The sequence below is a fragment of the Prionailurus viverrinus genome, chromosome A2 (assembly GCF_022837055.1).
Source record: "Prionailurus viverrinus isolate Anna chromosome A2, UM_Priviv_1.0, whole genome shotgun sequence".
NCBI classification, from domain to species: domain Eukaryota; kingdom Metazoa; phylum Chordata; class Mammalia; order Carnivora; family Felidae; genus Prionailurus; species Prionailurus viverrinus.
In genome coordinates this window covers 153,120,464-153,136,665 of record NC_062562.1, presented here as the reverse complement: position 1 = coordinate 153,136,665, position 16,202 = coordinate 153,120,464, and the positions used below count along the sequence as shown (strand labels likewise).

General features: G+C 41.8%; 1 protein-coding gene across 3 annotated transcripts in view; it reads left to right on the top strand.

Moving 5' to 3' along the window:
• The window catches only part of DGKI (diacylglycerol kinase iota), a 455,508-nt gene that overhangs the window by 319,749 nt on the left and 119,557 nt on the right, over positions 1–16,202 (top strand). For 2 of the 3 annotated variants that reach the window (XM_047850206.1, XM_047850208.1), the window contains one exon: positions 6,462–6,562. In XM_047850206.1, the coding sequence (XP_047706162.1) occupies positions 6,462–6,562 (101 nt within the window). Of the gene's footprint in view, positions 1–6,461; positions 6,574–16,202 lie in introns of all 3 variants that reach the window. The other variant, XM_047850207.1, reaches the window with a different exon arrangement.

The following is a 16,202-nucleotide window of genomic DNA, read 5'->3' as shown; positions in this document are numbered from 1 at the left end:
TGGTTGGGTGTCTGATTTCGGCTCAGATCATGGTGTCACTCTTTGTGAGTTCGAGCCCCACATCAGGCTCTGGGCTGACAGCTCAGAGCCTGGAGCCTGCTTTGGAATCTGTGTCTCCCTCTCCCTCTGCCCCTTCCCTGCTCTCTTTCTCTCTCTCTCAAAAATAAATAAGCATTAAAAAAATTTTTTTAAAAAAGAAATATACTTTATTACATCTTAGGTTATGATTGGGTAGAATCTCACGTTTGAAAGAAATGAAAGCAATGTATCAGTATTGAATCAGACTTGGAAGGAGAAAGGCAGACAAAGATGTGATGTTTTCTGCCTTAAAAAGGACAACTAACTGTATAGGAGTAGTGAATTCCTGGCTAAATTACAGTTCATCATAAAAATGAGTGAGTCTACATAATGAGTGTTTTTTTAAGTTTATTTATTTTGAGAGAGAGCAAGAGCAGGGAGTATTGTTAGGGGGTGCAGAGAGGGAGAGGGAGAGAGAGAGTCCCAAACAGGCTCCACACTGTCAGCACAGAGCCCAACATGGGGCTTGACTCCTGAACCATGAGATCATGACCTGAGCCAAATCAAGAGTCAGACACTTACCTGACTAAACCACCCAGGCAACCCCATAATGAATGTTTTAAGGGGCAGGTCTTACACTGAACCATTGAAGAATGTTAATGAAAATTGGACATTTACAAAGTACAAAATGTAGAGTAATTATATAACTTTAAGGGTCTCAATGAGGATTTATATTCTCAGTATAATTTTTTTAAGATTTTATTGTATTAAATTTTTTTTTAATGTTTATTTTTGAGAGAGACAGAGCATGAGCGGGGCAGTGGCAGAGAGAGAGGGAGACACAGAATCCGAAGCAGGCTCCAGGCTTTGAGCTGTCAGCACAGAACCCGACACGGGGCTCCAAGTCACGAGCCCTGAGATCATGACCTGAGCCGTAGTTGGACGCTTAACTGACTGAGCCACCCACGCACCTCTAAAGATTTTATTTTTAAGTAATTTCTACACAGTGTGGGGCTTGAACTTAGAACCCTGAGATCAAGAGTGGTACACTCTTCTGACTGAGCCAGACAGGTGCCCCCATATTCTTAGTATCTTTAAGATATCTTGAAACATTCACAGCCCCTACTTGGATTCTCATCCAACAGACTATATATGGCTATGTAACTCTGAATTTTTGTGTCCCCGCCTTGTGTTATCAAACTGTCATTCTGCTAAAGTTTGGTATCTGCTGACCCCTACTTAGATCTGTGACTGTGGCTTCTGCTATGATATTATCTAGGGTTAAATTAAAAAGCTTTTTAAATATTTATTTATTTTTGAGAGAGAGACACACAGAGCATGAGCAGGGGAGGGGCAGAGAGAGAGGGAGACATAGAATCTGAAGCAGGCTCCAGGCTCTGAGCTGTCAGCACAGAGCCCAACATGGGGATCAAACTCACAAATCACGAGATCATGACCTGAGCCAAAGTCGGATTCTTAACCGACTGAGCTACCCAGGCACCCCTATCTAGGATTAAATTAAAAAAAAAAAAAAGGCTTGTAAAAGTTGAAGCCTCGGGGTATTAAAAAATACAACAACAATATATTCAACACTTATTCTTTCCTAGGGATGTGCTAACTGCCTTACATGTATTTTCTCATTCACTGTTCACTGTATTTGTATTATCAGTTCCATTTTCAGATCAGAAAATGGTTTGGCCAAGGTAACTTCACAGTTCTCAATGTCAAACATGTATTAATTGACAGAGTTCAGATTGGAACTGAGATATTTCTGAGTTTACATCTTGCTTTGCACACTGGCTATAGTGTCTTAATATTAAAGGATATGATTCCCATATTATCCATGTTACTAATGAGTGGTGTTGCTGGTCTGGTCTGGTTATGTGGTGTTGCGGGTCTGGAAGTGACCCTGGGGAATAAAAGCACCCAACTCATTCTCTTTGTCCGTAAGTGGTATCCACGTGAGAAGATTGGAATGAGGGGAGTCTGTTATCAGACTAAAAGAAACGTGTAGTAAAGAAACTGAAAGCGTGAAGGTTGAAGAGAGAGGAATGAGAACTGGGTGTAAGTTGAATAGCAGTGAGCATTCTGGGAGTTGTCTCGATTGCACTTCCAACTCCCCCCAGCCCCCAGCATCTCAGTGTAACAGGTGTGTGCAATGTGAATATGAGAAGGTGTGGTCTGGAGCCCAAGCGAGTGAATTTATTGCTTTCGTCGTAGTTCTTGAGGGAGTTCTCAGGGAGCCTTTTGGGAGTTACATTCAGAGCCATGCACTTCTGACGTGCACAAAAAACTCAATGTTGACGTTTCACAGGAAATTGGTGAGAAGATGATAGGTTGAGGCCACTGTCTGGGTTGCGGAGAGAATTCAAATATTGCTGAGTCCCTTTTAGGAACCTTCAGTGACTCCTTGGAAGTCTGGTTTAGAACCCCCCATACAGAGCCGAATTCTGCGTAAGAAGAGTTTGTGGTAGATGTTGGCGTGGAGGCAAATTCAGTTTAACCAGGACATTTATCTCTTCTCTGCTCCACTAACTTTCTTGGAAAAATTGGAGTTTAGAAAACTAATGGCACTGCTATTCCCCAGACTCTAAGGAACAGCTTTGTCATCGTCCACCTCCACTCAGCCATTAATGGGACATTAATATATTTTGACATAAAGGGACACAATTGAATTACTTGGCTTTCATTTAACATCTGTGTATTTTCTCTTTCCCCTGTTCTCGCTGTCTGTTTTCATGTTACTCGTTGGCCTGTAAAATACCTGTGGGAGGAGATCCAGGAGAATGATGACATTATTGAGGCTAGACAGTTTCCCCAGTAGCTTGCACAGGTGCCTAGGGAGGCTCCTGCATATGCCCTGACCTTCTTCCATGACCCGGCAGCAGCTGATTCTATTGTTTATTAGCAGAACCTTATGTAGGGTTTTCAGAATAATAATTATGCCGGTGATAGCTGGTATCCTGAGCACTTTCAACGTGCCAGACTTTTTTCTCAGCACGTTACCCATATTGACCCATTTAATCCTTGTAGTAGGTCTGTGAGGTGGATCCTCTCGTCATCTCCGTTCTTACCTACGAGGGAGCTGGAGCACAAGGTTACCTGATTAACCAATAATTGGAGGAGCTTTACCTCCCATCTGGGCAATCTGACTCAGAGTCTGAGCTCTTAGACTTGGCTGAGCTGCCTACCCTTCACGCCAGGATCCAAAATTACTCCAAGCAGATTTCCATCATGGACCCCGTGGTTGCTCTAAAATTTGCTGGTGGGCCTCAACACTTGATAGCAAGCCAAGCCCCAGGTCCCCTAGTCAGAAGAGTGGGTTTAAGCAAGCTGCTGCTGGTGGGAACATGGGATGCATTGTAAGTCCTCAGGAACAGACGGGAGCGGCCCGCAAGAGAGAGGGGGTGTGTAAGAAGGTGGGATGGGAGAGAGTGATAAGCAGTGAGTTTTCTTCTGCCTGGCTGATCACTCTGGAGATGAAGTGAGATAATATGTGAATTCATTTGGATTCTGGAAAGTTCCATTCAAATGACAGTTCATGTTGCACGTGCATGGTGGGCCACCAGTAAGGAAGGTCGGTGGAGGCCGTGGCTCAGGAGGCAGCAGTGTGTGGCTGGAATGGGTGGGTGCCGACACAAAGCTGGGAGGTGGAAGCCTGTGGACAGGGGGCGGGTCCTGGTGGACTGTGAGAAAGGTGGTAAACACTGGTTAGCTAGTGGGGAGCCCCTGGGACAAGGCCGTATAGCGACTGGTCTCTAGTCATTCCTTCAACCCCATTGTCCACGCGACAGCTACTGCTGGAGCCAGGTCTTAGTCCTGACATCTCCAGCCCATTGGAGAAGACTAGACTTCACTGTCATTAGGCCTACTGTAATCTTGAAATGTATGGAAGTAGACGTCTTTCAACCTGCATCCTCCCCCACCTCCCCCCGGAGGGTATGGTGGGCCACTACATTCTGTGCTTCCAGCTTCCCTCTTACCTGATGTACTTGTGGGGAAACGTTTGCTAAGTACAGTCTTTGCAGGTCACTGGGGTGAACTTGAAAATGAAAAGATCGGACCCCTCTTAATTTGGGGATAAGCATTTGATACACTGTATGGTCACTCTGTCAATTGCTTAAGTTCTTTCCTATCCTTTCCTATCTATTTATGTCTAATACCTAACACCCTTTGCTGTAACTCTTATTTTTACTCTGGCTCTGAGTTACCATTTACTTACATATTGACATACTTTTAAAATATTTTCCTAAAAAGGATGATTCTCAGTGTGAAATAATCCCTAAATCCCATCGTGTAGAGGTAACTGCTTGGGATAGCTTACTGAACATTTTCTCCAGACACTTGTGTACCTTCACAGATGCCGAGGTTCCACAGTTTACATGAAGGAGATTATTCCAGACATAATTTTCTCTAACTTTTTTTTTTCACTTCACAATGTTATAGTCGAACTTCCCTCCAAACAAAGGCGGATCTGCACACTCATTTGTACTGTTTGCCCAGTGTTCTCTTGTTTCAGTGCACCAGAGTTTACCGAGCTATCCCTCCACTCACTGCTTATTGATAAGAGTCTGAACACCACATAGAGATCGTTCGACTTTGTTAATTCAGGCTCTGTGCTTTTGCCATCAAACCCATGGGATTCTTGGCCCCGTATAATAGAACAAGCACGAAACCTATGAGTGAAGAGTCCAAGACTCTGCTCCCAGCTCTGCCACTTAGTAGCTCTGTGACCATAAAATCACTTTACCTTTCTGCACCGCAGCTTTCCTCTCTATTAAAGATGACATGGTATGCATGATATTTAAGGTATGTTCTAGCTTACAAATATGCCTTCAAATCATATCTCCCATCACTGCTTATGTCAGTTTTATTTATCAAAGCCGATTCCATGTCCGGCGCAATGCCCGTTACAAAGTGGACACCCAACAGACACACTTTGAACGGGCCGGTGTATTGATATGTCTTCTCAAAATTTTCCCTCACAAATATCAATCTTGTCATTTCATATTGGCTTAGTTTTTAGCCCAGTGAGCCTCAGACATTTTTGTTTGTCCACCATCTCTCTTTAGAATTTATGCACGTCTATCTAAATATCTTTGTGTGGGAGGGGGGAGGAAGAGGACTATGTATGAGTATGCACATATGTGTCCATAGCTGGATATATATGTTGTTTTAAGGTATTAGAGTGGGAATCTACCTGGAGGGAGTTACTACTATACTTTGCCCTACGATGAAGCATTAGACAATAGAATGAGATTGAATTATTTCCCCCTCCTTCTTCCAGAGTTGCAGTGAAATCCCATACATGTGTGTGTGAGAGATGGGGTGGGGGGTCTCAGTATCCAGACAGTATTTAATCACTCCCTCCTCCCTCCTTCCATCTATCTTTTTCTTCTTCCTTCCCTCTTTTTCTTCTCTTTTTCCCCTTCTTTCCCTTTTCCATTCCTTCCCTTCTTTACGGAAATGAAGAGTAATGCTATTCTTTCTCCTTGGGTCAATGGTGACTTTTATCCCATAATACAAGACAGGGGAAGCAATCCTTTATTTGCTAAAATTATCTGAACCAATGAAATCTAAGTATAGGGAAACAGTGAAGGATGAGTGGGGATTGTGCTCTATTAATCCATTGAAAAAAAATGTTTTGATCCGTAGGAGTGCTGGCGAAAATTACATTGTTTCGCTCAACTAATGCCAGTGGTTAAACTAACCTGAAAATATTACTTAGTCCATGGAATCCAGGTAAAGAAATTCTGTGGGGGAACAGGATGCTTCAGAAAGCTTGGCACTACCCCTTTCGTTTAACATGTGTCACGAATTCTGTTAAAATGAATTACAACCTCATTCCCTTTCTAAAGAAAGTACCTTAGACATATTTTCATTTTTTTCCTTCATTTTGCGGCACTCAGAATCCCCACCACCGACAGCATTTATTGTCATAAACTTTGACTGAGAGGTGCCATTAGACTGTCGGAGCCATTTTGAGCTCAGCCCCGTGTTTTCTCAATTCTTGGTCTGCTTTTTATAGTTTTTGTTTATTTGTTTCTTCTGAGGGTCAAACTGTCATAAGAGGCTGGTATGGACATACCTGTCTACAGCAGTTTTTATATGTCGACACCGCTTCTCACTATTTCAGATTAGCTGTGTCTGATTTATCATGGAACTAAACACATGATCTTACTAGACTTTTTAACACGTTAAAAGCAAATAGGATTGGAGGAGCTTCCAGAAGCTTTTTCTGATTATTTCCATGTTCTCACCTAAATTCCAGAAACTTGAGGTTTCTGTAGATGTACTCTCCAGATAATGGCTGTTTTCTGGTGTGAATGAGAACTTTTTCTTCCAAGCATGAAGAGATGTTTTGCCTTTAGTCCTTCCAGGTGCATGTGGCTCTCAATTCTACCCTCTCATTTATGTCTGACTACTCGGTTCTTGTTTTGCAGTCCCCAATCTGTCCCAGACCGCCTGAGGATCCGGGTGAACAAAATCAGTTTACAAGACTATGAAGGATTCCACTATGACAAAGAGAAACTTCGGGAAGCTTGTAAGTTGGAAGTGCTTCGTTGATTTCGTGTGATCAGCCTGTCTTCAGCTTCTCGATCCTCCTTGGTTTGGATAGATTCATCTTGTGTCTGAAAACAATGGTTAGAGAAATGATGGAAAGTGTAGTAATACGTGAATGCCGAGTGGTGATTTATGGCTGAAGGAAATGGAACTGGAGAAAGGAAAGCAGCAGAATAAAATTATTATGTGGAAGATGCCAAGTTAGGATCTCCTGGTGTATTAACCACTTTAGTCTCAAGTTTACCTAAAACGAGAAAGCAAAAGGCTGGCGAATGTCATGTGGTGTCGTGACATGTAGAAAACTCTTGGGACAGCATGAGTCTTTCCCTGGAGCCAATATTACCAAATATTATCCTCATTCTTTATGCAGATGTGACATCGTTATCTATAAAGACATGTCTAACACTTCTAGCTATTATGTGATTGCATAATGTAAAAGGCCCACAGAATACCCAATGCCAGGATAAAGTGATTGATGGATGGTGAAATCCTGAAATCTTAAACTGACTCAACATATGAATGTTTCTCAATGTTCATATTTTCCATATGCTTCTTTAAATGGATAACTAATTTTAGTTCATCTTGTCTATCATTTAGTATTTACTGAGCACTTTTTATATTCCAGTCACTATTTTAGATCCCTGTCTGTATTGTGATACATGAGCTAACCAGGTAACGTAGGCCGGAAGATGTTAAGACCACAGGTATGTTAGATAGTGGTGTTCTTGGCTCCCCCCTAACTGGGGAGGGCAGCAGTCAAGTACAGTAAATTCAGAGACGATCAGGTCCAGTGTCCAAGGACACAGGCGGGGATGCTAACAGAAAGGAAGGAGTTTGATACAGAACCAGAGGTTTATGAACTAACACCCCATACTAGCTCTAAGCACGGACCTACCTAGGGTTGTAGAAGACACAAATAGCTAACACTGGCAGGAATAGAGTAGGGACACATTCCTGGGATAATGTCTTCCAGGCTCTGATTTCTGAACCTGTGATCCTGGAGTGGGGTTTAGTGGATGGAAATCTTGAAATCTAGGGTCAGTTTAAGGGGTGGGTGCAGGGACGTTCCAATCTGGAAGTGGTATTGAGTGAGGATCCATTTTCCTGGTAGTCCATCCAATCACTGAGCCTCCCAGAGAATTCTGTGTGAAATTTCTCCTTTCTCTACCACTTTAGCTTCCTTAACCCTTCTGGTTCTTTTCATTAAACATCAGTACCTTCTAGCTTCTCCTCAGCCTTCCCCCCAACCTCTGTCCCTCACTTTCATTTCCTTGGATGGGAAAGTTTTTTTTTTTAATGTTTGTTTATTTTTGAGATAGAGTAAGGGAGGGAGAGGCAGAGAGAGGGAGACAGAGGATCTGAAGCAGGCTCTGTGCTGACAGCAGAGAGCCCAACATAGGGCTCGGCCTCACAGACTGTGAGATCATGACCTACGCTGAAGTCGGACGCTTAACTGACCCACTGAGCCACCAGATGCTCCATGATAGGAATGTTTGAAGTGGAGAAGGAGCAATTCCCTGAACTTTTGCATTTCTGCCTTCTATAAATGGCAGGTTATATTTTCCAGTATAAATGAGATTATAAATAACAGACCAGCACAAATCTAATGTAACTCGTAACATGATGGGCATGTATGTTTGCCTTGGGAGGTGTAGCTCACAGTGTAAGTTAAACTGACTTTTGGAGGCTGCTAATTACAAAGTGGAGTGTTTTATGTTCTTTCTCGTTTCATGCTTGTAGACACATAGCTTATAATTTTTGAAAAATTAAACATAATAATGGATCTCAAGTCAGCAATGTTTTTCAGTTTGCCATCAACTCTGAAGAAAGTCAGTTGGGAGTAGGGAAACATTTGAAATTTGGGGCTGAAATGAGATTTGAGGCTTATCTGTGGATTTCAATTATCTGTTCTATCTTTTCTGTAGCATTATCTGTCCACCATTGCCAGAGGTAATTGTGATTTGAGTTTTTACAAGAAGATGACATTTCTTGGCAAGTGCTTTACTCATCATATCTTATGTGATAAAACTTCTCTGTGAGGAAACTTCTTATCTCAAACTGGGGAGGTAACTTGGTATAAGTATAAATCCAATAAATTCAGGTGTCTTTGGGTCCCAGAAGGACACAAAAACATTCCAAGAAGGACTCAGAGAGTTACCTAATTCTAAATATTTGAGTTTGAAGGAAACAATATATTAATTGGAAGTAAAGATGGCCAACTCAGGCATCCCACATTGAATATGTAGTTATGATGCATCTAAAATGTGGTTGCTCAGGGAAGTTTGTCCTTTGGGGTTAAATATTTGATTCTTACCCTCACTCTCTTGCCTGATTCCAACTCGTAACCAACTACAGATTCAGTGGAAGGCTGGCAGAGCTCACACTGAGCATAAAGACAAAAACCAGTTCAAGTCCATATGTGATACACAATGCCAAAATAGATCTGTTATTTCAGAAGCATTAATTAAATAAAATATATAGAAAACATATATAAAAGGGATTTGAGGACAGTACTCTGACCTGCATCCCAAAGGGAGCGAATCCTCTTAGGCCATTTATTTATTGTCAACATACAAAGCCTAAAACTAAGGCAGTACTGCATTACCAGGTTTAAAAAATTAGTTCTCTTTCTTGATGATAACACTGAGTGATTCATCCAGGCAGCATGTGGCCGTTTGCCATCACTGTTTAATAGATCTTGCTCATGTGTCTGGATTGTTTTTTGTATTAGATTACAACTCCAATGTTTGTTGTCTAACAAAGCCCCACTTCCGTCCGTAAGGCAGGTTTCCTTGGTCATTACAGATGGCATCTCTTTTAATTACCTTGCTTATTTTAGCATAGAGAAAGATGACTACATTATTTCAAAGATTTGCCATCCCCCTTCCATTTAGCTCCAACTCACCTGGGGGCCATTCCCCCTAAAATAATGCACAAAGAGGGTTAGTCTAGGCCAGTCCCTTCCTTGGCTCTTGCTGGTAAATTTCAGACTTATGTAAAAGTAATTAGAATCTCATTACTGGATTTATGAATTATTAACCATCAAGATAGTGGCTATGATGTCCAAGAGGAAAGTCTATTCAGCTTAAAAGGTAGAACATAAAGTGGTCATGTTAGAAAAAATTCTTAATGAAATCCATAAAGATAGCTGACACTTACCCCCATGATCTGAATCAAATCTATTAAATGAGTCCTTAATAAAGCATGTAATCATATAGTCTAGGAAAAGGATGATGAGTTTTTGAAAATCTTTTATATTTCTAACTCCAAAGGAGTTTCACTGATGCAACATACATTTTTTTTTTTTTTTTATCCAGAATAACTTGATACTGGCCGAGATTTAACTCTTATCTCATGTAAACTGGCTAAACTTGACTTCTGGCATTAGCTTCTCTGCCCTTTTGAATTGCCCTGATAATTCATACAAGTCTAGGCCCTAAATCAGAAGCAAAAACAAGGTTGGAATTTATTGAAAATAGGTGTAGCCTATTAAGGTAGGAGAGGACTAACATTTGCTGTATATCAGGTATAGTGTTCATAACCCCTTTACATTTTTTCAATGTAATGGAAATTATATGGATGTTCATGCGTATATACAATAAATATATAGTATCTCAGTATATTATTCTCTGGCTTACATTAATGATATTAGGATCGTAGCTTAGACAATTGTTTTTATGAAATTCCCTTGTCTTTGGTTTACCAATTTAGTGGAAGGGTCAGAAATATCTGTGTTGGAATTGCAGTTGCAACCTTGACCACGTAGTTCATCTCTCTGATGATCCTAACTCTCATCTCCAAAACGGGAATAGAATTGCTGCGGGAATGAGAGAGTGAAATGTAATCTTGCGGGTGAAACTGTGGTGCAAAGGATGGCACACTACCATGCTTTCCCAAAATGGTAGCTATGGTTGCTGTGGTTGCTGTTGCTCAGGACACGCTCCAGGCCCGCTGGCTGCCCTTCAGTCTGCAGGTCGGGAGACCAGCTGACCTCTTCCACACGTGGCTCCCACTTTAATGTGCACGTGCTTCCGACCCACTTTCTCACTTTCAAAAACAGCATTGACAACACCGATAGATATCACAGAAAGATTATGGCAAGAGAATACAATTAATCATTTGATTTACATTTATTGTGTCTGCCAGTACAAGAGTGCTCTGATGGCTGGATGTAGAAACATATGAGATGTGTAAACACTGCCCATATTTGGTGATCTGGCCAGATATCTGCACACTTCATTAAAAAAATTTTTTTTTTATCTTAGAGAATGAAAGAGAGAGAGGAAGAGAGAGAGAATCTTAATCAGGCTCCATGCTCAGTGCAGAGCCCAGTGCAGGGCTCAATCCCACCACCTGGGATCATGACCTGAGCTGAAATCAAGAGTTGGATGCTCACCTGAGCCACTCAGGTGCCCTGTGTACTTCTTTCTTTAAGTCCCAAGACAGTTTCATATGTGTATCATCTGGTATCCAGCACTGATTTAAAAAAAAACAACTTATTTTGGAATAATTTTAGATTTCTAAACAAGTTATGAAGATACTACTGGGAGTTCCTGTATACCCTTTACCCTATTATGTTCCCTATTGTTGAGCATTGTATATTACCATGGTACCTTTGTCAAAGAAACTCATATTTGCTTCATTATTCTTAACTAAACTCTAGACTTTCTATTCTAGGACCCAGTCCAGGATATCACCTTGGATTGGGTAGATATGGCATATCTTCCCAGCCTCCTTTGATCTGTTTCTCAAGTTCTCAGTCTTTTTTTTTTTCTCCCCATAATGGTCTTGAGGAATACTGGCCAGGTATCCTATAGACTACCTCCAATCTGGCTTTGCCTATTATTTTACTCATAACTAGACTGGAGTTGTGGGTTCTTGAAAAACAAATACTGCAGAACTGAAGTCTCTTTTTGTCCCATTATCTTAGGGGTATATGATATCCACATGACATCCATGATGATGGTAACCTGATCATTTGGCTAAGGTTGTATTTGCTAGGTTTCTCCACTGCAAAGCTAATTTTTTTCCCCTTTCCCTATGTTACTTTTTGTAAGTCAGCAAGTTTAACCTGTCCTCAAACTTGGGGGAGGTGGATCACTTGAATTTTCATGCTTTCCAGTTTCCATATTTGACCTCAAGTGAATGTAATACATTTGTCAAAATGGTGGAGCCATTCAGTCAAGATGCATTCATGCTTCCAAAAGCTATATATTTGCAACAAATATATGCCAGATACCATGTTAGATGCTAAGCATTAGAAGATGAAACTGGGACATTGAACATTACAGTATCATTTATTCAATACACGTTTATTGAGTGCTTACTCCAAGCAAACCATGGTGGAGGAAAAAAACCAAAACAGAAATAGTCCCTGATTCGCTGGAATTTTTTTCTCATGTGATGAGAATTGCAGTAGGGCTATGGAAGTACTAGGTACCTATTTTCCCAGCAAACACCACTTAAATAACTAAAGAAAGGGATAGGAATTTTTAAGCGAGAATGAGAAAAGCCAATTTAAGCACTAATTAGTTGTATGACCCTGGACAATACATTTAGCCTCTTCAGGCTTTAGGTGCTTTATCTGCGAAATGCAGTGGTTAAACTAGGTGTTAGTTTAGAAAACTAACATTAGAAAATTGTGAACGTTAGAAAATTGTGTGTATGCATTTTGCTTCATGAATTTGCTATAAATACTGACTTTTCTTTCTGTTGATTACTTCATCTAAAATTGAATATTTCCCCCTCATTTAACAAGTTGATAACTGGACTATTCAGTAGAGATAAGGCCTCCATTTGGTGGGGGTAGGTGTTCCATTTTGAAATCTGTCTCAGGAGTTAAATGGTATCAGTCTGTTCTCTGAAGGGCACTGTCCATCCCTTTGTGTTTGTCTTTTCCTATTTTCATGGGTTGGCATTTACCGAGAGTGCTTATGTTCTTTACGGTCTTCTCCATCTTTTGTCTGTATCTTATATTTCTCTTTTCATTTAAAATGTAATAATAAGTAAAAATAATAGTCAACTCATAGTACACTATCACTGTGAGCAAGGAAATGTCTTAACATTTCTACTCCTATCATTTAATTTAATTCTCCCCCAAATTCTGAGGTTTTGGGCTGAGCAACTTGGTAAATAGAGGTAGGGGACATGTAGAGGACCCACAGTGACCAAGAAGCAGCACATGGTGAGCTAGAAAACAAACAAACAGACAGACAGCCTGTTGATTGCAAGCCTAGAGAAGAAAAATGCTTTATGAAACAACAGTGAGAGAATGCTGTGAAAGCCCCAGAGTCAGAGAGGTGGAGGAAGAATTGCATGCTAAGAGCTGATCATTGGATTTGGGCAGAGGGCGGTTATTAGTCACCTCGCGAGAGGTTAAGGGTGAAAAGATGAATAGAGTTGGTACGTGTCCACACCGGAGTGAGGGAAGTAAGTCTGTACAGGTTGCTCTTGTTAGATGTTTAGCTATAAAGGGGAGGAGAGAATGGGCTGGTGGCTGGAAGGGGATGTGGTATCCAGGGAGGACATCTTTCTACTTGTCAGATAGTGCAGCTGTCTCTGCTGATGGGGTGCATTTACTGGAGAGAGAGAACTCGACTGAAGAGAGAAGGTCAGCTGCAGGGGGAATGGCTTTGTTTGGGTGGAGATGGGACCTAGGGCCCAGTGAGAGCTGGAGGCAGGCTCTGCAGAGTACAGAGCAGGAAGGCAGAGGAGCGATACACAGGCAGGTAAGTTGAAGGTTTGGGTACTCGGGAGAAGATGTCCCGTTCTGATGATTTTTATTTTCTCAGTGAAATAAGAAGCAAGGCTACGGGCTAATGGTTGGGATAGGAAGGTATCAGTGTTCAGAAAGAGCAGAGAAAGTTGAAAATAATCAATTTGAGGAGCAACACAATGAATGGACCAGGCAGGATTGCTGAGCATCACTTTAGATATAGATGATTTAATTCACTGGCTTTTCATAAGAATGTGTGGAGTCTGACTCATCAGTTCCTAGGGGTCTTGACTTAAAAATGAGTGCACTCTCAGGGGCACCTGGGTGGCTCAGTCCCTTAAGTATCTAGCTTCGGCTCAGGTCATGATCTCACAGTTTGTGGGTTTGAGCCCCGGGTCACTCCCGGCTGGCAGCTCAGAGCCTGGAGGCTGCTTCAGATTCTGTGTCTCCCTCTCTCTCCGGCCCTCCCCTGCTCGGGCTCTGTCTGTCTCTTTCTCTCTCAAAAATAAGCAAATATTAAAAAGAATTAAACAAACAAACAAACAAACAAACAAACAAAAATGAGTGCATTCTCTTTCTTTCCAACTCCAGAGATTCAGATGCCAGGAGAATATTAGACATGAAGATGATAATCTTATTTTTTTTTTTTAATTTTTTTTTTCAACGTTTATTTATTTTTGGGACAGAGAGAGACAGAGCATGAACAGGGGAGGGGCAGAGAGAGAGGGAGACACAGAATCGGAAACAGGCTCCAGGCTCTGAGCCATCAGCCCAGAGCCCGACGCGGGGCTCGAACTCACGGACCGCGAGATCGTGACCTGGCTGAAGTCGGACGCTTAACCAACTGCGCCACCCAGGCGCCCCTGATAATCTTATTTTTAATATAAATCCCTTTGTAATCTAACTCTGATTATCATCCAAAGCCTTCCTTTGTTTACAAGAAAAGACGCTTCCAGAACTGCGGTGAGGTCGATGCTGATGACCTTAAGTCTCAGGCTAGGAAATAAGCCTAAAGTGTTGATATTTATTTGATCCTCCTTTCATTGTTGAAACTTAGCATTTGGTAATGAGAACCGTCAACTCCAGGTATAGCTTCAAGTCTCCGCCCGAAGGAATATTTTTCATTTTCATTAGTTTATTCTGTGCACACGCACAAAATAATGACCAGTTCTTACTGCTTACACAGCATCCTAGTTTGTGGACCAGTTCTTACTGCTTACACAGCACCCTAGACCTTCCTGGGTGGACAACTCTAGGGTATCAGCTCAGATGGCAGGTAGGCTTCTCTTTATTTATTTATTTTTTTTAATTTTTTTTTTTCAACGTTTATTTATTTTGGGGACAGAGAGAGACAGAGCATGAACGGGGGAGGGGCAGAGAGAGAGGGAGACACAGAATCGGAAACAGGCTCCAGGCTCTGAGCCATCAGCCCAGAGCCCGACGCGGGGCTCGAACTCACGGACCGCGAGATCGTGACCTGGCTGAAGTCGGACGCTTAACCGACTGCGCCACCCAGGCGCCCCTGGCTTCTCTTTAAAGACTTCCTCCTAAGAGCTTTGTATAAAATTTTTGCTTTTTAATCCTCATGTTAACATGTGAGTGGTGCGGGATCAGCCGCTGCAGTCATGGCATCATATTTAATAATAATAACACCTAGTGTTTGCTCGCTGCATCATGGTTTATAGAGGGCTTCTCTATGTGCTGTGTGCCTGTGTTTTTATGGGGACACTTTGATTCATCACACCGTGACAGGATTTGAATTTACATGTCTCTTCTAATCCAGTACACTGTCTTTTTTTTTTTTTTAAAGTTTATTTATTTTTGAGAGAGACGAGAGAGCACAAGCAGGGGAGGAGCAGAGACAGAGGGGGGACAGAGGATCTGAAGCAGGCCCCATGCTGACAGCAGAGAGCCCGATGCAGGGCTCGAACTCATGAACAGTGAGATCATGACCTGAGCCGAAGTCAGACCCTTAACCAACTGAGCCACCCAGGCGCCCCTAGAAATGTGTTTTAAAAAAGAGTTTGGGATCATAGTTTTTGTTATTGGTTGGGTTTCCTCAGAAACAGACTCCGAGGCTTTTGAGTTTTACACGTATGAGGCTTATTGGGGATTCTCCAAGAGGGAACAGCAGTTGTGAAAAGGGAGAAAAGTAGCGTCAGGCCGAGGAGGAAGTTGAACTGTAATAGTTGCCAGAGGGACGTTTGCATCTGGGATGGCCATTTAGGATTGTCCCAGTTGAAACAAGGATTGTTTCCTTGGGAGGAAGCAACCCTGAGTAGGGTAGCTTCCTTCCTGGAGAGGAACTCAGCCTGAGCTATGAGTAGAGCCAACAGCCAACACTTCAGCAGCTGAGGGAACGAGCGCCTCAGTCCCATCGTGGATCTGGGTGGGGCACTTCACTTCTGAAAGCCTCATCTCGTTTATGTAACTGAGCTCCTGATTTTTAAACTAAGGCCAGGAAGGAACCACCTACATGCTAGAAATCCTTGAGTCCATTCATTCACTTCTTCATTAACAACTATTTACCGAATACCTACCATGTACCAAGCGCTGTTCTAGGTGCTAGGGATTAGACTCATACGACCACTAGCCTCCAAAGTTTTCTTTGTATTTTTTGACCCTACCATTCCAAATTCAGGGAATTGGAATATAAGTTACCTTCTTTTGACGTGTCAGAATTTGGTAAAAAAAAAAAACCCACAAAATGTTAATGATGACCTTTTCTTAACGGTTCTTTTTTGACATGAACTATTATTAAGCTAAATATTCTCCACTTGGAATTTGAGTGATGAAAATTGGAAACTGAAATGCAAGGCAATCTAAATTTCAGGCTATTTCTAGCCTAACACTGGAGTCAGAATTAACTCCAGAGTTTGATCTTCAGCAAGATGGACATTTCTTC